Genomic DNA, 21,960 nt, shown 5'->3' with positions numbered 1-21,960 from the left:
AACATTCCGAGGGACCTCTACGACTACATCGAGTAATTCTTGTAATATCGTCGCTCGGACGAACATGAACCTTTTTGTACTTAGGCCACTCGGCCTAAGGTTTTAATTTTAATGAAATGCTTTGTTTTCGTGTGTTCGACCTTTTTGCACTGTCCCCTTGCTAATACTTGTGCTGTCCGCTCGTCTGCTATCACTGTTTTCCCCAGCCCTTCCATTCGGCCGCATATCATTCTGTGTTGCTAGTAAGAATCGCTCGTCATAAGCCGATCAGAACCTATATACCTCGAGCCTGAGCGGAACTTAGCGTCGGTCTCTCGATATTTAACGTCGGAGCTCGACGGCATGGATATTTATAGCCGGACGGCGCGGCTCTCGATCTTTAACGACGGAGCTCGTCGGTTCGTCCGCTCGGATTATTTATAGACGCCGGCTCGTCTTCGTCGGCGCGGATATTTATAGCCGGACGGCGCGGCTCTCGATCTTTAACGACGGAGCTCGTCGGTTCGGATATTTATAGCCGGACGGCGCGGCTCTTGATCTTTAACGACGGAGCTCGTCGGCGCGGATATTTATAGCCGGACGGCGCGGCTCTCGATCTTTAACGACGGAGCTCGTCGGCGCGGATATTTATAGCCGGACGGCGCGGCTCTCGATCTTTAACGACGGAGCTCGTCGGTTCGTCCGCTCGGATTATTTATAGACGCCGGCTCGTCTCTCGATCTTTAACGACTGGGCTCGTCGGCCCGGCTCTCGATCTTAACGACGGAGCTCGTCGGTTCGGATATTTATAGCCGGACGCGACTCGATCTTTAACGACGGAGCTCGTCCGGATATTTATAGCCGGACCGACTCGATCTTTAACGACGGAGCTCGCCGGTTCGTCCGCTCGGATTATTTATAGCCGATCGGCGTAGCTCTCGATCTTTAACGACGGAGCTCGTCGGCGCGGATATTTATAGCCGGACGCGGCTCTCGATCTTTAACGACGGAGCTCGTCGGATATTTATAGCCGGACGGCGCGGCTCTCGATCTTTAACGACGGAGCTCGTCGGTTCGTCCGCCCGGATTATTTATACCGGCTCATCTCTCGATCTTTAACGACGGAGCTCGTCGGCGCGGATATTTATAGCCGGACGGGGCGCTCGATCTTTAACGACGGAGCTCGCGCGGATATTTATAGCCGGATGGCGCGGCTCTCGATCTTTAACGACGGAGCTCGCCGGCGCGGATTATATCGGCGCGGGCCTCGATCTTTAACGACGGAGCTCGTCGGTGCGGATATTTATAGCCGGACGGCCTCTCGATCTTTAACGGAGCTCGCGCGGATATTTATAGCCGGACGGCGCGACTCGATCTTTAACGACGGAGCTCGGCTAGACGCCGACTCGTCTCTCGATTTTTAACGACGGAGCTCGCGCGGATATTTATAGCCGGACGGCTCTCGATCTTAACGACGGAGCTCGCCGGTTCGTCCGCCGGATTATTTATAGACGCTGGCTCGTCTCGATCTTTAACGACGGAGCTCGTCGGCGCGGATATTTATAGCCGGACGGCCCCTCGATCTTTAACGACGGAGCTCGTCGGTTCGGAAATCGCGGGCCTCGCGACTTTAGATCTTTAATCTGCTCGGATTATTTATAGACGCCTGCCTCGATCTTTAACGACGGAGCTCGTCGCGGATATTTATAGCCGGACGCGACTCTCGATCTTTAACGACGGAGCTCGCGCGGATATTTATAGCCGGACCGCGCGCTCTCGATCTTTAACGACGAGCTCGTCGGCGCTGATATATCGGCGCGGGCCTCGATCTTTAACGACGGAGCTCGTCGGTTCGTCCGCTCGGATTATTTATAGACGCGCCTCTCGATCTTTAACGACGGAGCTCGTCGGCGCGGATATTTATAGCCGGACGGCGCGGCTCTCGATCTTTAACGACGGAGCTCGTCGGTTCGGATATTTATAGCCGGACGGCGCGGCTCTCGATCTTTAACGACGGAGCTCGTCGGCGCGGATATTTATAGCCGGACGGCGCGGCTCTCGGTCTTTAACGCCGGAGCTCGTCTCTCGATCTTTAACGACGGAGCTCGTCGGCGCGGATATTTATAGCCGGACGGCGCGGCTCTACGGTTTAACGTCTGGGCTAGACGGGCTTGAAGGCTAACTCCTTACCAGGTCGAGCGACCTTGGCTTTCCTTTCCGCAGAGAATACTCAAAGTGCTTCCATCTTTCTACTTCGCTTAGCCGAACGGCTTAGGATCTGCTTCGTCGAGTACTTTGGCTCGGATAATTTCCCCCGTCCGGACGGTACGGGGCCCTCGATACTTGATGACGATGCCTTATATTTGTTTCTTTGACTTTTCATTTCTGCATTTCAAGTATTCAGTCGAAAAATGTACACAGGATGATTTACATAGGCACACCTTTCACCCTGCCCGGTAAGGCTGGAGGTGGTTCGCGTTCCACGGCCTATCTAGCTGCCGACCGTCCTCATCCTCCAGATAATACGCGCCCGAGCGGAGCTTTTCGATGACTTTGAAGGGACCTGCCCAGGGAGCTTCAAGCTTGCCGACGTCGCCGACCGGCTTGACTTTCTTCCAGACAAGGTCACCGACCTGGAATGATCGGGGAATGATGCGCCGGTTATAGTTTTGCTTCATTCGTTGACGGTACGCCATCAGCCGAATGGATGCTTTGGCACGCTCTTCGTCAACCAAATCCAGCTCCATATTCCTCCGCTCGGCGTTGCCTTCATCATAACATTGGACCCGGACGGACTCGACGCCGACTTCAACCGGAATGACCGCTTCGCCGTCGTACACCAGATGAAAAGGTGTAACGCCCGTTCCTTCCTTAGGAGTCGTCCGGATGGCCCATAAAACGCCCGGCACTTCATCCGGCCAACTTCCTCCCACGTGGTCGAGCCGAGCGCGCAGAATACGGAGAATTTCCCGGTTGGCTACTTCGGCTTGACCATTGCTTTGGGGGTAAGCCACGGACGTGAAGTGTTGCTCGATGCCGTAGCTTTTGAACCAATCTTCCAGCACCTTCCCTGTGAATTGCCGCCCATTGTCGGAAACCAATCGGCGAGGGATACCGAACCTATAGATGATGTGTTGCCAAATGAATTTTTTGACCATCTGTTCGGTGATCCTGGCTAGTGGCTCGGCTTCTACCCATTTGGAGAAATAATCGACCGCCACCAGCAAAAATTTCCTCTGCCCGATCGCCATTGGAAAGGGACCCACAATATCCATTCCCCATTGATCGAACGGACATGAAACGGTTGATGCTTTCATCACCTCTGCCGGTCGGTGAGAGAAGTTGTGATACTTCTGGCATGAAAGGCACGTAGAGACGGTCCGGGCGACGTCCATTTGTAAGGTCGGCCAAAAGTATCCTGCTAGCAGAATCTTCTTGGCTAGTGATCGTCCGCCCGGATGTCCTCCGCATGATCCTTGATGTACCTCCTGGAGGATGTAAGCCGAATCTTCCGAGCTCACACACTTCAACAACGGGCGAGAGAAAGCCTTCTTGTAGAGCTAATCGCCGATAAGTGTGAACCGACCGTCTCTCCTCCTGAGCAGCTGGGCTTCATCCCGATCGGCCGGTGTGGCTTCCGAGCAGAGGAACTCTATAATGGGCGTCCTCCAGTCGCTTGGAAACGTGAGGCTTTCCATCCAGTCGACATGCGACACCAGTAGTACTTTTTCAATAGGTTGCTGAAGGGTGACCGGCACTATAGAACTTGCTAGCTTGGCCAAGTCATCTGCTGCCTGGTTCTCCGTTCGGGGAATTTTTTGAATAAGGACCTCTCGGAAAGTGGCTTTGAGTTTTTCAAAGGCTTCAGCGTAGAGCTTAAGCCGAAAGCTGTTGATTTCAAAGGTACCAGAAAGTTGCTGAGCGGCCAACTGTGAATCCGAATAGAGAGTCACCCGACTGGCACCCACATGCCGGGCTGCCTGCAATCCGGCTATGAGGGCCTCATACTCTGCTTCATTGTTGGTGGCCTTGTAATCTAGTCGGACGGATAGGTGCATCTTTTCTTCTTGAGGTGAGAGTAGCAATATTCCGATCCCACTTCCGAGCCGAGTGGAAGACCCATCCACATATATTCTCCACAGAGCTTCCGGCTCTGGCCTCTGCACTTCGGTCACAAAATCAGCCAAGGATTGCGCTTTGATCGCCGAGCGGGGCTGATATTGGATGTCAAATTCACTTAGTTCTGTCGTCCACTTGATGAGCCGTTCGGCCGCTTCTGGATTCAACAGCACTCTTCCTAGTGGGCTATTCGCCCGGACGATGATGGTGTGAGCCAAGAAATATGGTCGGCGGCGAGAACCAAAGCGAAAGCCAACTTCTCGAGCCCGGTAACGAGATTCAAGATCTTTCAAAATGTGGCTTAGAAAATACACCGGCTGCGCCCGTCCTCACAAGTGCCGAGCCTACAACATGCTCGATGACAGATAAATATAAAGTGACTCACCCCGATCGGCTTAGCACTGGCAGAGAATTAAGATATGTCTTCAATTCTCCGAACGCTCGATCACATTCTTCATCCCACTGGAACTTAGTAGCCTTGCGCAGATCTTGAAGAATGGAAGGCTCCGGCGGTTTTGGAGATGAATCGACAAGCAGTTATCCGACCGGTCAACCGTTGAACTTCCCTTGTATTTCGGAGGCGGCATGTCTTGCAGAGCTTTCACCTTCTTGGGATTGATTCCCGCTCGGTCACTATATATCCCAAGAAACGCCTGCTCTTTGCAAGCATTTCGAGGATTTAGCTTGACTCCATATTTGCGTAGCTCGGAAGGTTTCTTCCATGTCCTCGAAGAGATGGCCGCCCGGACGGATTTGATAAGAATGTCGTCTACATAGACTTCCAGATTACGCCGATCTGCTCCTTGAACACCTTGTTCATCAAGCGTTGATAGGTGGCCCCGACATTCTTCAAGCCGAACGGCATCACATTATAGCAATATGTGTCGTCGGCCGTCACAAAACTAACTTTTTCTTGATCTTCACGGGCGAGCGGCACCTGATGATAGCCTTGGTATGCGTCGAGCATGCAAATCAATTAAGTCCACCACTGATCTATCCGTGGCGAGGATAGAAGTCCTGGGGCATGCTTTGTTTAAGTCCCAAGTCGATGCAGACTCTCCACTTGCCGCCCAGCCAGCTCGGGAACTGCACCTCGCGTATGTGGCCGGCCTCCAGAAGTTTTTCTACTTCCGCCCGGATGATGGCATTCTGCTCGGCACTGAAATCCCTTTTTCTCTGCTTTACTGGCCGAGCGTCCGGTCGGACATGCAACTCATGCTGCGATAGGCTCGGCGAAATTCCGGGTAATTCATGTGTCGACCAGACGAAAACATCATGATTTCGTTGGAGGCATTGGATCAGCTCCTCCTTTTGCCCCTCCTCCAGATCAGAAGCGATAAAAGTCGTGGCCTCCGATCGAGTCGGATGGATCTGAACCTCCTCCTTTTCATCATAAATTAAAGCAGGAGGTTTCTCGGTTATGGCGTGTACGTCGGTTCGGGGCGCCTTCCGAGCGGAACAAGCTTCTGCTCGGACCATCTCTATATAGCACCGCCGAGCTGCTAGCTGATCTCCACGTACTTCTCCTACTTTGTCCTCCACGGGGAACTTTATCTTCTGGTGGAAGGTTGAGACAACCGCTCGGAATTCGCCGAGCGCCGGTCGTCCCAAAATGACGTTGTAGGACGAAGGAGAGTCTACCACCACGAAGTTTATTGCCCTGGTCCTCCTGAGCGGCTCTTCTCCCAATGAGGTAGCCAGCCGAATTTGTCCGACCGGCTGAACTTCGTTGCCCGTAAACCCGTAGAGCGGGGTCGTCATGGGAAGCAGCTCGGCTTGATCAATTTGCAGCTGATCGAACGTCTTCTTAAATATGATGTTGACTGAGCTCCCTGTGTCAACAAATATGCGGTGAATAGTATAATTTGCTATTACCGCTTTAATGAGCAGAGCGTCGTCGTGGGGCACTTCTACTCCTTCTAAATCTCCGGGCCCGAAAGTGATTTCCGGTCCACTTGCCCGCTCTTGGCTACAGCCGACTGCGTGGATCTGCAGCTGTCGGACGCCCGCCTTTCTGGCTCGGTTGGAGTCTCCTCCGGTCGGCCCGCCAGCAATAACGTTGATCTCGCCCCGGGAAGTATTGCTCCTGTTTTCCTCTTCCCGAGTGGACGGTCGTGACCGTTCTCTGGACGCCCGGCGATTCTCCTGTCTCGGAGATCTGTGCCGATCGGGTGTCTGTTGATGTCGCCTTTCGGTGCGGGCCCGGTCGGCTTCATGGGTCCTTTGTCTCCTGTCGATGGGAGGAGACCGTCGTTCGGCTTTCCTGGGAACGGGATTGGCCACGAAGGGAAGACTTCGACAATCCCTCGTGTTGTGCGTATCCGTCTGGTGGAAGGAGCAGAACATAGGGGTCCACCTCTTCTTTGGCTTGGGCCGAGCGGAAGCCACTTCTTGTACGTGCGATCTGGCGTGGGGGGATCGAATTGCTTCGGTCCTCGGTCCTCTGGGTGGCTGCTGAGCGGCGTGCTGTTTTCGCTCGGCATGAACAGGTGCACGCTCGGTTGGAGTTTCCTTTTTCCGAGCGGCTTGCGCTTCTTCCACGTTTATGTATTCGTTGGCCCGATGCAGCATGTGATCATAATCTTGGGGCGACTTCCGGATGAGCGACCGGAAGAAGTCCCCATCCACAAGGCCTTGTGTGAAGGCATTCATCATCGTCTCCGATGTGGCCGTTGGGATATCCATCGCCACCTGGTTGAATCGCTGGATGTAAGCTCGAAGCGATTCTCTCGGCTCTTGCTTGATGGCAAACAAGCTGACACTTGTCTTCTGATAACGTCGACTGCTGGCGAAGTGGTGGAGGAAGGCTGTTCGGAAGTCCTTGAAGCTGGTGATGGATCCGTCCGGCAACCTCCGAAACCACCGTTGAGCCGATCCCGAGAGAGTGGTAAGAAAGACTCGGCACTTTACTCCATCTGTATACTGATGGAGCGTAGCTGTGTTATCGAACTTACCCAGATGATCATCCGGGTCCGTTGTTCCGTTGTACTCGCCGATCGTCGGAGCCACGTAGTGCTTGGGCAGAGGGTCTCGTAGAATAACCTCCGAAAATTGGCGATTGATCCGCTCGGGAGATGAGCCCGCCCGGGGAGCTTTTCCTTTTCTATCATCCCGCCTTGGCATCTCGTCTGAAGAAGATCCCCTATCTCTTCGAGCTGGTACGGCTTCAGGGGTGCGAAACAAGGCTCAGTGGAATGCGACGGTGGCTGGAGGTGCTTCCGCTCGACCACCTGACGCAGATGTTGCTTGTTGCTTAGGCCGCTCGGTTGCTGCTTTCTGTTTTTGTTCCACCAGTTTGGCGGCCCTTATCTCGACCAGAGCTTCGAGTTCTTCCGTCGAAAGCGCCACCGTGTGTTGTCGTCCAGCCTCATCCATTGTTTCCAGTCGGATGCAGGAGCGTTCCCACAGACGGCGCCAATTTGATCCTGTCCGAACCAGAAGTCAACAGACGCTGGGCATGTGGCGCTCTTCGGCTCGCTGATGTAGACCTCCCACTGGTGGCGCGACGCTCCGGCTAGCCTGCACAGAAGTCGAGCCGGGAAGGGGTTCCCGGCGGCGACCCTCCGACGCTCAAGTCAGGTAAGCTACGATGAACGAAGTGGCTTCCAAAGTCTCTGAATGCGTACCTCCGGCGAAGTCTGAGGCTCTTTATATAGAGTTGTGAAGGGTTAGGGCACGCATACCGAGGTGCATATGTGTCCTATGTCATTTCCTCGATATGCAGTTGTCAGAAAGCTCACCTGACCCATACCGCTACAGTCAAAGCATGTCCTCGATGGGACAGCAGAATCTCCTGTCACAAGATTTGGAGCATGGCCTACACGTAAAACATACCTGCTGTCAGAAAAAGACCTCCCTTGTCCTTTTCCCCTTTGCTTCAGATCTAGCGTCCGGGCGGACAACTCCCTCAACATCCGGCCGAAAATCCGCAGTGGTTTACTTGTGCTTTGTGGAGACTAATAAACAGGGGTGCTTTATGACTGTGGTCGGTCAAAAGGTCAGCTCGGTCCATGACCTTTTTAACTGAGCGTCGGAACCCCGATTTGACAGGGTGCCTTCCAACCATAAGTGCGAGCCGGCCAGACCCGTCCGGGTATTCGATTCCATCGGCCCGGCCTTCTATGGTCGTCCGTCCGGTCGGACCACACTCCTCCCGGATGGGCGGCTACTCCGGTGAATTCCACTCGGCGTTGACATTGCAAGAGAGAGGGGGGGGGCCCGCTCTTACCACCGGATCAGATATCTAATCCTGTACAGTGCCACTACTGAAAATAAAATACTGAATCATAGCTAATTAATTTACCTTACTTCTACTAGGTTATCTGAACCTAGAGGCGACTGTGGGTGCCCACCCATTGGACCGTAGTCCCATATATCCTGTGGCAAGGCTAACTAAACTATTTAAATGCTTCTATTACATTTACTGAGCTATTAAAATGCCTAAGTTACATTTTTCTGTGCTAAATAATTTAATTGAACACTTAGTATACACTAATTCGCATCCTTGTGCCGAAAGTCTACATATTACTAAACTAAAACATGGAATTCACACGGAAGCTACTTATACTGCAGGTGAGGGGTTTCTTACCTCGTACGCTAATTTTCTTACAACTCTATTCGCTAGAATTCTGGTGGAGACGATCCTTTCGACAATCTCCTCGCTCCAACGCGTTCTTCTCACGGAGGGGAACGTTCTTGTGCTGGAATCGCTGCCGGAAGGTGCTCTTAGGGCCCTAGGGAGAGAACCCTAGGGTTGGCGCCGAGAGGAAGAAGGAGAAGGAGAGGGGGCGGCGTGTAAGGTGAGGTCTCGGTGGAGAATTCCCGAACCAAAGAAATAAACCAAACCCACTCAAGTTTTCTATTTATTTTAAGTGGGTATTTCGGCCAATCTTAAACTTAAATATAAATGTTTCCCTTTTCTTTCAGCACGGCCCTACTGGGTTCAACTGGTTATTAGAATTACCCGTAAACCATAGGTCTCGGGTTCAATTCCCGCTTAGGCCGTTTTCGTTTTCTATTTGTTTTTGCTACTTCCGCTACTCTAAAAATTCTGTAAAAATATCCTAAAATTTCAGAAAAATCATAGAATATTTCTAAAATAGTTTTGAGAATTTTCGGACGTTACAATTTCCATCCACTAACTCCATATTAATTTATTATTATTTTTATCCAAAATCAAATTTAATTTCAACATCCTCTCTTAAACTTTATTTTACAACTCCAAGTAAATTTCGCATCTTGATGAAGTCTTCAAATTTGAGAGGCTTGATAAAAATATCAGCAACTTGAACTTGAGACTTTATATATTCCACTTGCATATCTTTTCTTGTAATGCACTCTCTGATATAGTAATAGTGTATATCAATGTGCTTGCTTCTATCATGGAAGACTTTATTATTAACTCAAATATTTGTTGTCTTATGCTCTTTAGGAAGTGAAGTTAACTCCCATGTACCTTTCTTTTCAATCACCTTGACTTCTTCATCCATCATTTACCTCATAAATTTCCCATAAGCTTCTAAAGCATGGTACTCTTTTCACTTGAATTTTCACTTGAAGTCGATGGAGATGAATTTCCTTGAGTACTTGATGTTGGTGTTACTAGTGGAGTAGTAGATTCCTCACTTGTTTGCTTCCACCCTTGGTTGCTTCACATCTTCTTTCTCAAAGTATGGGAAGAAGTTGTAATCTTCATTTTAAGATTCTCAATTTCATTCTTCTTCATTAAATATGACATCTCGACTGATGATTGTCTTTCCAGTATCTATATTATATAGCTTATACTCTTTTGAGTTATTATCATAGCGAAAAAAATAAACTTCTTATTTTTATCTTCCAATTTGCTTCTTGCTTCATCAGACACATGAATGTGGGCTATACTTCAAAAAAGTCTTAGATGAGAAATCCCAGGTTTCCTTATGCTCCATGCTTCTTGTGGTGTCTTGCCCCACATACTCCTTGTTAGTGATCGGTTGGATAAGTATATTGCACATGCAACTGCTTTTGCTCAAAGTTCCTTTTGGTAGTCCTTTGCTTTTGAGAATGCTCCTTGTCATGTTAAGGATGGTTCGATTCTTTCTTTCTGTCACTCTATTTTGTTGAGGGGATCTTCGAACTCTCAAGGATCGTCATATTCCGTTGGGTTCACAAAATTCTTGAAACTCCTTTGAGATAGATTCTCCTTTTCAATCAGAATGCATAGCTTTGATCTCGAGACCGCTTTCTTTTTCTACGGTCGCTTTAAATTTCTTGAATATGCCGAAGACCTTCGATTTTTGCTTCAAGAAGTATGCCCAAGTTTTTCAAGAAAAGTCATCTATAAAAAGAATGAAATAATTACTCTTACCAAGTGAACTTGGCTTTATCAGACCGCAAACATCCGTATGTATAAGCTCAAGTGACTTCTGGGCTCTTGAACTTGACTCCTTTGGAAAACCTCTTTTGAATTACTTTCTACATATACATCCTTCATATAATTGATCATGATGTTTGATACAAGGTAATCCTCTCACCATTTTCTTCTTTAAAAGCAATTCTAGTCCTCCGAAATTGAGATGCCCAAATCGAAGATGTCATAGCTAAGTGATGTCTTTATAACAAGCTTTGAGACAATTGACAATATCATTTTGAATATTAAGCAAGAACATCCTATTTCTTGACATAGGCACTTTAGCAATTAAGCAACTAATATCATCTTTCAAGATAAACATATTATCTTTTAGATGAATATCATATCATTTTTCCAAGAGTTGACCTAAGCTTAAAATGTTGCTCTTTATATTCGGCACAAAGAAAACATTTGAGATAAATTCATGTTTTCCATTCTTCAAACGGATGAGAATGTTACCTTTGCCTTTCACCTCAATCTTTTATTCATCTCCGAAGGATACATTGCCACAAACTGATTTATCAAGTTCTACAAGCATATTTCTTTTCCTACACATATGATTGCTTGCATTAGTGTTGAGATACCAGATTGTATCTTCACCTCTTTCATTATCTTTATATGCTAGCAGCAGGGTGTCATCTTCTTCTTTTCTTTCTTCCATATAGTTTGCTCTTTCATATACTTTATTCTCGGGCGATCTACATTCTTCGGCATAATGCCTAAATTTATCACAATTGTTCCACTTAACTTGAGATTTATCGTATCTCAAGTTTATGTACCCTCTTCTACGTCCTCTTGTTTAATGTTCTCCACTTTCATTGTTGTTGTTGGAAACTCATCTTTGCTCATTAGGACGGCCTCGGCCATATCCACAACCTCTTCCATATTGACTTCTATTGTTACCGGATGTTTCATCTTTCTTTGCCAATTGAAGAGTCATCTTCAGGAGTTGTTAAGTAATTTCTTCATTTATTTTCTTTTTTTTTCATGGGCTTGTAATGAACTCAGGAGTTGCTCTATCGTTATGGCTTGTAGATCCTTGGTTTCTTCAACGATGATTGTAATACTATAAAATTTTGAATCCAACGATCGAAGAATTTTCTTAAAGATAGTTACTCCTAGTTTCTCACAATTTCTCTTTAGTTGATTGAAAATTGTAGAGACTTTAAAAAAATAATTAGATACCAATTCATCTTTTTTACCATTTCTTCTCCTTGATATGAGATTTGGAGCTTTTCCCATGCTTACTTGGTTGAAGTAGCACTTGAGATCTTCTCAAAACCATCCTCATCTAAAGCTTGATAAATGAGGAAGAGAGTCTTCTTGTCTCTCTTTCTTAAATCTCTCAGACTGTCTTTTTCAGCTGGAGATAACACCGAGTCATTATGCGACTCAACACAACCTTTTTTTATAACCTCCCAAACATCATGAGCTCCAAGAAACGCCTTCATCTTGATACTCTAATTATCATAATTACTCGCCTTGAGTACTAAAACTTGGAAGAGAGTTATACCTCCATTAGCCATAGCTCTAATACTACTTTGTTAGAAAAAAGAATTATGAGAGAAGAAATAAAAGAGATATGAGAGAAGAATTCACTCTACGTGGAAGAGAAAAATAAAATAAAATAACTCAACTTGCTTCATTCATTGAAAAAATGTACATATTTATAAGCTTATTGGATAATCACTAATCTCAGATACATTAAATCTAAAATTTATTTTTCTTTATTCTATCTCCATGAACTCTTATCCTTATCAAGATTGTCACCTCATCAAATTCTATCTCCACAAACTCTTATTTTTATCAAGATTGCCACATCATCAAATTCTATCTCCATCCACTAACTCCATATTAATTTATTATTATTTTTATCCAAAATCAAATTTAATTTCAACAATTCCCTGGTAATAATGTAGCTTTGGCTGTTGTGCACTGGGAGTAGTAGAAGCTCCACTACTTGTCGCCGGTGTCCTTGAAGACGAGCACCAGCCCCTTGTCGGTCGACGCTGCCAGCTCGAGTGGGAAGAACCTCTTCGCTCACTGTTTCGGGATCACCAACCGGTTTAGCTTCCCGATGTCGCTCGGTGTCACCATCTTCTCAAACATGTGTTCCCTCTCTACTACCGCCATTGCCTCCCTTCCCACTGCTAGTCACCAAGGAGAAATAGAAGACGAAGAGGCGGAAGCAGTAGACTGTAGAACTTCAAATGCCTCTGATCCTATTCATAAGTTGAGTTGGATAGGGGCCGATGATGAGGGCGAGTAGGAGTTAGCATGGGAGGATGCGCTGCCACCACCATACCTTCGTACTGGGCCAAGTAAAACAGTTGAAAGTGGCACGCAGAGAGATTATACGGGAGCATTAGAGCGAGAATCAGGGAAAATATCTCTAGTACAGACCCTCTGACGCTCAAGTCAAGAGCAGCACAAAATGAAAAGTGGAAAAAGAAGATGTGCAGTAGTACTGTAGTAGATGAATATGTACACGTATCCTTAGCCAATGGAGAGAACCTTCTTTTTTATATTGTTTCTCATAACCTTCGCAATAATAAGACGTCAGGGAATGTCGGGTGTCGGATGTACGACGGACTTCTATTGGGTGAAGGAAGGTTCTGCGATGTGCATGTGGCAGAGTATCAGAATATTTTCTGATAAATGGTTGTTATTTTTTGACAAATGGTTATGATTCCCTGACAATATTATTCTCTGGAGATTCGACCGGTGTTGGGCCGACCGGATGTAGACTGAGAACTAGGCTCAGAAAAAGTGAGAGATTGAGTCCTGAGGGATCTGACCGGCACTTGGGCCGACTAGCAGTAGACTGAGAATTGTGCCTAGGAAAAGTGAGGGACTGAGCCCTAAGGGGCCCGACCAGACATAGACTGAGAGCCGTGTCTAGGAGAAGTAAGGAACTGAGCCTTGAGGGGCTCGATCGGCTCTTTGGCCAACCGGCGTAGACTGGGAGCCGTGCTTAGGAGAAGTGAAGGACTGAGCACTGAAGGGCTGGACCAGTGCTTGGGCTGACCGGGAGTAGACTGTGAGTCGTGTCCAAGAGAAGAGAAGAACTGAGCCATGAGGGATCTGACCGACATTTGGGCTGATCGGGAGTAGATTATGAACAATGTCCAAGAAAAGTGAGAGACTGAGCCTTGAGGGACCCAATCAACTCTTGGACCGACCAGGCATAAATTGAGAGTCGGCCCCAGGAGAAGTGAGAGACTGAACCCCGAGAAGACCGACCGGTGCTTAGGTTGACCGAGCGTCATGGGGAGCTAAGTCCTGGAGCAAATGGTCTGTTTGGACATGTACTCCCCGACTTTGACCGTCAACTTCTCTTGATTTCTGACTATCGATCCCATGTGATCCTTGAGTCATCCATAATACACCGTATCAGCCTCCATTAACTAAATGCGAATTCAACCTGTTATTTCCCACATATCTAAACAAACACACAGAGAGATCGACAGGAAGAGAAAGAAAGTCGATCAAGATGCATGCGAATTCAACCTGTTCTTCATGAATGCGCCGGACCTAGGACCACTCTTTCAAATTTATCAAGATGCATGCTGATCGGTTAATTAGTTGCTTCCTTCGAGCCTGTGGTCCTCGTGCGTTCTTTGATAAAAGATACTTGCATCCATAAATTCATAAGATATTCAACATTAGAGTAATTTTTATTAAGAATTAAAATATTTTTAATATGAAAAATTTAGGACAGATGCTCTTTTAATTTTGCCAAATTAAGCTATGCAATGGCAATCTATGAGAGATTCTCACAATCTAATAATTCAGTCAAGGCATTTATTTGAGTCCGTTGAATCGGAGATAATATTGCGTGTCCGAAATCTAACGGCTGAGAAGAGATAGATATATCACCTTTACAATTTTACTTTCACGGATTTACTGTGCGAGGGAGAAGAAGAAAAAGAGAATCTCAATCATGTGGTTTGATTACGAAGATCATCAATGGCGAATTAACTGCCACCATTGGAAGACCCAACATGGCAGCACAGCAGCAGTCCTCGTCAGTCGTCATCGACTCCGCAACCCGATCCGTGCTCTCATGTCCACCATCGAGCGGGTTCCTGTCCTCTGCCGGTCCCTCGTCGCGCTCTTCCCCAGTCTGCGCCTCGGGACGGATTATTTAACAACTTGCGTTTTCGTTTTTCGCTTTGATTTCTTTTTTTCCTCGCGAGGCTCCCTCTCTAGGGCTTTGACCCGCAGCCATTTCGGGAAGTTTCGGAGTCCGGGTGAGCGAGTTCGAGTTGTCCTTTACCTTGTCGTCATAGAGGTGGGCGCTTTGGAGTCGTGCCGGTGCGTTTCTTGTTCTGCATCGGCGGATCGCCTCTTGACGGAGAAAAGATGTGTTTTTGTTCCGGTGCTCACCGGTTTCTTCTGCTTCCCTAACCTTACGTGGAGGCTTTGGCACGGCGAAAGGTTAGGGCTTTCTCGGTGCAGGATTTTCGTGTTTGAGCTTTGAAGGTTGGATTTTTGGGGCTGCTTCTTGTTCTTTTTCATCTGGTCTGGGTTCGGAGCACGTAAAAAAGCGCTTGATTTGCTGAGCTTGGAGAATTAAAATGGCGGAAAATATGGATGCTAATAGCTGGCAGGAGATGCTGCGGAAGATATTGCCTCCAGGAACCCCCATTCCGGAGGCTCCAGCCAACCTCGATTACTCCATTGCCATCGAGTACGATGGGCCGCCAGTGTCTTATGAGCTTCCGAGGGTTGACCCGGTGGACGTAATCCCTACGGCTGAGACTGCATCTGGCTCGCATAGGTTTCTGAACAGCACCGCTCCACCCATAGCTGATCCAATTCCTTTGCCTGTTTCTCGGATTGCCCGGTGTGCTGACCCTTCACCCCGAAGCCCCCAGGCTTCTGGAAGCTCCGAGTCTGTGGATTCTGTCTTGCAGAACGAAGAATTCACTGATGCATCCCCCTCAGGGTCTCCAGTTTCTGCACATAGTATGCCAAATGGGCAGTCTAGCCGATCAGTTAATGAGGGGAGGAGGACATCAGTGGTTACTTTTGAGGAGAAATCAGAAAGTAAAGACCTCTTTGAAGATTTATCAGGTTCTCCTCAGTATGTTGGTGTTACCAGCAAGGAGAAGAGGAAAAAAGTGTGTTATAGGTGCGGGAAGAGAAAGTGGGAGCGCAAAGAAGTCTGTCTGGTTTGTGATGCCAGGTATTGCAGCTACTGTGTGCTTAGAGCCATGGGATCGATGCCAGAGGGACGCAAGTGTGTCAGTTGCATTGGACAACCAATCGATGAGTCAAAACGCGCAAAACTAGGAAAAAGTTCAAGGACATTGTCTCGGCTTCTCAGTCCACTGGAAGTGAGGCAAATTTTGAAGGCCGAGAAGGAATGCCCCGCAAATCAAATCCGCCCTGAACAACTCACTGTGAATGGATTTCCACTGAGGCAAGAGGAGATGGCAGAGTTGCTTAGCTGTCCCATACCACCTCAAAAGTTGAAGCCTGGAAGGTATTGGTATGACAAAGAATCAGGCCTATGGGGAAATGTAGGTGCATCAAGTTTGGTTCTGAGAGCTGCTCTTTAACTTGTCTCAGTGTGCTAATTATTTGGCCATACTTATTTTTTTCCTTCAGGAGGGGGAGAAACCTGATAGAATTATTAGTTCTAACCTGAATTTCACTGGGAAGCTTCAGCCTGACGCTAGCAAGGGCAACACTGAAGTTTATATGAATGGAAGACAAATTACAAAAGTCGAACTAAGGGTGCTTAAGGTGCTTAAGTCAAATAAAGTTTTTTTTAAGTAGCAAATGTAACTATTCATCAAAGTGGCAAACTTTAGCATTCTATTTAGTAACAGCAATCTCATGAAAAATCATAGTCTCATTTAAACTATTTTAGCACATTTACATGCAGATTAAAAGGAACTGTTAGCTAATTCAGTTGTTTCTTTTATTTTTTTGCTTAAAATGCACTGCAGGAAGAGTAGGAGATAAATGGAAGAAGAGGTCTAGAAGGTTAATGTCAATCTTAGTCTAAATATATTGTCTGTTCTGTCATCCAAGTTCCCTACGTACCAATTGGGAATTTTGACTTGATAATGGAATAGAATGCTAGCTTGTCTTAATTCTAAATAAAAATTGTGTTGACCGAGTAATATCAATATTATGCATTAGTTGGGCAGCTGGTGATCTAACTGCTTTCCAGTCTACTTGTTGCATCCCAAATTGTTGCTCATTTTTTCACAACAGCATCATATTGCATGTAAGTACTATCAGTATTTTATCTAATTGGGAAATTGGTTATCCAACTACTTTTTAGTCATTATGTTCAGATTGGATCACATGGTGTGCAATAATTTTATTGTTGCCTATCTACTACTACTTGTCATTCACTTTTAAAATAACTCCACTTCATGTTGTTTTTCCCTCTCTTTCTGTCTCTCTCTTCTTTCCAAATTGTTTACTCTCTTTCATGGAACAAGGAGAAGATTTTCATTGGCTTGGTTATTAAGAGTGGACAAACAGAAATCATCAACGCACATGTGAATTCTATGAAATTGGAAAACATCAGTCTCTTATATCTTTTCATGCACCTGTTACTATCATCATCACTTTATCATAACACTTAATACAACACTGTAAGAGTGGACAAACAGAAACTGTAATCGACATATCCCTTCATTAAATTTATCTTAGTTATTTCCATGTTTCTTTTATGGCCCTGTCGCTAGTGATTGTCATTCCCACTGTAGTCAACCACTTTCTGAACATGTCCATTTTGCAGCTTGCTAATGTGCAATGCCCACGTGATACACATTTTTGGGTGTATGATGATGGTCGCTATGAAGAGGAAGGTCAAAATAATATCAGGGGGAAAATCTGGGAATCGGTATTAACTAATTACTCTTATGTGTCTGACTAAACAGAATTATTAAATTTTATTGCTTCATTGTTGTTCTGGTTCTTTTTCTTGACAGGCGTTGACAAGATTTGCATGTACTTTGTTCTCTTTGCCTGTACCACATGCAGTTCCTAATGGTTCTAAAAGTGAGGCACCATATGTACCCAGAATCTTGCCTGATTATCTTGAGCAGAGAGTCCAAAAGCTTTTGCTTCTTGGACCCCAGGGATCTGGAACAGGCACTATTTTTAAACAGGTAATATAGTAATTAGGAGTGGGATTGGTAATTGCATTAGAGATGTTTATAACTTTTTATGTTATATGTGTAAGCTCATATGCGATCAGGTAAGATTATTAGCAAGTAGAATAAGAATTTACCAGTGAATTCCCAAATTGTTCATTGTGTTCTTCTTGTTAGCTCTTATAGCTATGTGGTTCCATGTAGGGTGGGACATGGATTGGTTTACCAATTTCATAGATAAAACTGAATCCAAACTAAGTCTTTTTTTTATTTTTTTCAGTTTGAAAACATCAACTCTACCAAACCCAAACTGTTAGGGTTGAAAATGAACTGAAAATTCAATTATTTCTTTTTCAGTCTATTACTTTTACTTCTTTTAAGTTACTTGTTAGTTTGTTAATATTTGCTGAGCGAACGGTTGTCTTGGCCAGGATTTGTGCGGAAAACATGTTTGATGATATACTTGCTATAGATATTAGAGGATGTTAATTTGTTTAGAAGGAGATCACATGTCAAAGTTCACTTCGTGATATAAATTAGCTAATCCAATCATGAAGTTTGATAGAAATGATACAGAATGCTTTATCATTCTTAAATTTGTAATTGTTGTTTCTTGGTGCCAAACAGTGTTAGGGAAGTTTTCTGTATGGACATATGTATTCATTATATTTTCTTTGTGATCATATAACTTTTTTCTTCTTTTCTACACAAAAAGATGCCATTTAATTTCTTTTTAATGACTCGATGATTTGAACAGGCTAAGTTTATGTATGGAAATAAGTTTTCTCAAGATGAATTGGAAAACATGAAACTGATGATACAAAGTAATATGTACAAGTATCTAAGTATTTTATTAGAAGGACGAGAACGCTTTGAGGAGGAGGCTTTGGCTAGGATTGGAAAGACAATCTCTGATGATGAACATTCTACTGAAGGTACCATGGACATTTATGTTTCAGATTTTCTTTGGTAAATTATGTCTTTGAATTGCTTGCATTTTTAACCCATTATACATTTCTTCAAACAATATGGACTCTACAAGTTCGCATTGATGCTTAAGATTAAGTTGGGCCTGCCTAACTGGAATCATAAGATAAGTGATCAAAGTGGCAACCGTGTCACTCTCTGATTGGTTGAGGTGTGATGTGAATTTTTATTAATAATAATTGTTATTTATGGATACAAATATTTGCTTTACATTGCATTTCTTTTGAATTCCATGTCCTCAAATATATACTCTATTATGTGGCGGAGAAGGTATACTTTTGAATCACAGCTAGATGGCTGTAACAAATCATTGTAGGATTTTCAGGTCTAGAGGAAAGTGAAGCTAGTCGGCCAAATCAATGTGTTTACTCAATCAATGGAAGATTAAAGCAGTTTTCTGACTGGCTTTTGGACATAGTTGCCATGGGGGACTTGGATGCTTTTTTTCCTGCTGCAACACGTGAATATGCACCATTGGTTGAAGAGATGTGGAGAGAGCCTGCCATACAAGAAACATATAAAAGAAGAAATGAGCTCCATTTTCTTCCAGATATTGCTGAATACTTTTTGAATAAGGTATGGTTTAAGATATTTGTCATTGGTTCGTATTCACAATTCTTAGCATTCATCTCAAACTAAGTTTCATATCCACAACTCTTAGCATTCAGCATCAAACTAAGTGCAAAGTACTACAGATCCTTTGAATTTAATGCAATAATCCTGTAAACCATATATATGATCAAATCATTGATATTCATTGACTGTCTTTTCACAATGAATTTGGAAATAATGTTAAGTATTAGATATTAGTGTAGATGTTGAGTACTGAGTAAAACAGTGTCTGTTTACTAGCATTGTTTAGTGAGAATTACTAATGGCATATACAACTGGCCAGACTATTTGATCTGGTATCAGTCTTTTATTGCTGGAGGAGATTGCTAAATATTGGCACTTCGAAGTTCAAACTTCAAATAATGCTCCAGATATTTTTATGAATCCACCCTTTGTGCGTTATCTCTTATTTAATACTGACTTTCAACCATGTATAGTATACTTGTTCTTTGATAACTAATTGTGTTCTGTAAATACCTTGGCATTTCCACATGCGACTGCAGAAAAGAGATAAGTGGAACTTTCTCTTGCAGCCTTCTCTTAGCTCTGATACTTGGCACAAAATTTGTTCTATAATTTTAGAACATACCTTTCCCTCTAAATCCAAAGGTATAACCTCTGTGAATTTGGTAATTTAATTGGATTCGCTTTGATGATAAGTCAAGATACTGAGTGTGTTAAACTACTTTAAGACTTATTGTCCACAAATAATATGATTCAAATATTTGATGCAAATAAAAGAGGGGAACAATCATATTTATTAGAAATGAAAAGTGTCTAATGCCTTTTGATACTGTCTAGTAACTATGGAAGTAATGCGTGCATGTAAAGTCAGTAAATCTATTATGGGTTTTACTTCCTTCTATAAATTTTACTTCTCTTAAACTGTATAACGACATCATTCCCCCTTGCAGGCAGTTGAGGTATCAAGCAATGAGTATGAACCTTCAGAGAAGGATATATTGTATGCAGAAGGAGTTACGCAAGGGAATGGGCTAGCTTTTATTGAATTTTCACTTGATGACCACAGTCCAATGTCAGAACTCTACAATGACAATCCTGAAGCTCACTCGCAAGCACTTACTAGGTAATTTCTCTCCCTGTTCATCTGTTCTCAATTCTCATTTATATTGCTGTCCACTGTTATAGCAGGATATGTTTATAAGCAGAAATATTAAAAATTAAGGAATTACATAATTTTAGTCAATAAGAAAGAAGAGCAAAGTGAACAATAGCAAATTTGAGTTCTTTGCTTTTGAAAATTCTCCTGTCCAACAATTGCTGATGACATCATTAGTCATCCTGTTGTGATCGATTATAGTTTGTGTTAAAAATTTAAAGTGTATAATAACCTGGCCATCTTTTTTCCTTGATAACGAAGGTTTTTGAGATAAGTAGTTTGTTGTTGAACTTTAACATAGTACAACATCAGACATATATCCTAAATTCATTTGACTCGGTCCTTGTGTTGCTGTTTAACTATTGAGTTCATTACACTACGAGGATGTTGATTATCTGAACGCATAGGCTGGTTCTTCTTTTCCTACAGCTTGAGCGTTTGGGTTACATAGTATAGTCATCCAGTCTGCTTTAACAAATTATAGAATCTAATTGGTTCCCAGAAATTAATGTGAATGATCAATTTACCATGGACCCATCAATTAGGCAATAGTATTTTGTATCACAAGAACTATCTGTTCCCTTGATGATTGTGGTCCAAGATCCTCGTCTAGTGCCAAATGTTCTTGATTTATTCTCTTCATCTTTCTCTCAGATACCAACTGATTAGGGTCAGCGCCAAGGGCATGAATGAAGGCTGCAAGTGGGTGGAAATGTTCGAGGATGTCCGCCTAGTAATCTTCTGTGTGGCGCTCAGTGACTACGACCAGTTGGCATCTCCCATTAATGATAGCAACAAACCTCTGCAGAATAAGATTATGCAAAGCAAGGAGTTATTTGAGGCCACAGTCAGGTCTATCTTCACTTTCTTGGCAGTTTTTTTTGTTTGTTTGTTCTTGCATTCCCAATCTAGATTTTGCTTTCACATTTTGGTCTAGATGTTACCTCACCTAATAGTGTGTTCTATATTTGTCGTATGACATTCAATTTAACCAGCCAACTGTGCTTCCATGATACCCCATTTGTTCTCATGCTCAACAAGTACGATGCGTTCGAAGAGAAGATAAACCGCGTTCCTCTGTCAACCTGCGAGTGGCTTAGAGATTTCTCCCCGTTGAGGACTCACCAAAGCAACCAGAACCTAGCGCAGCAGGCTTACTATTACATAGCCATGAAGTTTAAGGACCTCTACTACACCCTCACTAACCAGAAGCTCTTCGTTTGGCAAGCACGGGCACGAGATCGCCCGACCGTCGATGAAGCCTTCAAGTATATAAGAGAGGTGCTTAAGTGGGCTGACGAGAAAGATGACAACATGGTTTACATGGAGGATTCATTCTACAGCACCACAGAGTTGAGTTCTATCAGGCAGGAGGAATGATCAGTTCAGTCTCCCGACTTGTAACGAAACGAACGTCTGTGTATAGTGTCGCCGTTGCTGCCGTGTATAATTTTCTCCAGATTCTCTTGATTCTGAACTCTGATTGATGATTATAAATGTGATTGCTTGCTGTAGACCTGATTCCTAATAAACTATTGCAATTTGGTGAAAACACCTATAAAATTTTAGTCAAGTTTGAAAGATCCTCTATGATCAATTTTACAACCAGGTTTGTATGATTGTGTTCCTGT

General features: G+C 44.5%; 1 protein-coding gene across 2 annotated transcripts; it reads left to right on the top strand.

Moving 5' to 3' along the window:
• Positions 1-14,562: 14,562 nt before the first annotated feature.
• LOC121976565 (extra-large guanine nucleotide-binding protein 3-like) lies at positions 14,563-21,934 on the top strand. 2 transcript variants are annotated; one of them, XM_042528767.1, is made up of 9 exons: positions 14,563-16,014; positions 16,103-16,240; positions 17,253-17,357; positions 17,446-17,625; positions 18,368-18,545; positions 18,914-19,173; positions 20,124-20,296; positions 20,984-21,181; positions 21,325-21,934. In XM_042528767.1, the coding sequence occupies exons 1-9, from the start codon at positions 15,067-15,069 to the stop codon at positions 21,707-21,709; spliced, it is 2,565 nt and encodes an 854-aa protein (XP_042384701.1). In that variant the 5' UTR covers positions 14,563-15,066; the 3' UTR covers positions 21,710-21,934. The 2 variants fall into 2 exon arrangements, with proteins under 2 accessions (XP_042384701.1, XP_042384702.1); XM_042528768.1 differs by having other exon boundaries at positions 14,566-16,014; positions 18,923-19,173.
• The last annotated feature ends 26 nt before the right edge of the window (positions 21,935-21,960 follow it).

Source organism: Zingiber officinale, chromosome 4B (assembly GCF_018446385.1).
Source record: "Zingiber officinale cultivar Zhangliang chromosome 4B, Zo_v1.1, whole genome shotgun sequence".
Lineage (NCBI taxonomy): Eukaryota > Viridiplantae > Streptophyta > Magnoliopsida > Zingiberales > Zingiberaceae > Zingiber > Zingiber officinale.
The sequence above is the reverse complement of the archived record's forward strand: the minus strand, read 5'-3'. Positions and strand labels throughout refer to the sequence as shown.

What these genes read in the sequence shown, in the direction of transcription:
- LOC121976565 (XM_042528767.1), top strand. Translation starts at nt 15,067, where the DNA reads ATGGCGGAAAATATGGATGCTAATAGCTGGCAGGAGATGCTGCGGAAG. An exon ending in TCGAACTAAGGGTGCTTAAG is followed by an intron (nt 16,241 to 17,252) that starts GTGCTTAAGTCA and finishes TCCATTTTGCAG; the next exon opens with CTTGCTAATGTGCAATGCCC. An exon ending in GGGGGAAAATCTGGGAATCG is followed by an intron (nt 17,358 to 17,445) that starts GTATTAACTAAT and finishes TTTTCTTGACAG; the next exon opens with GCGTTGACAAGATTTGCATG.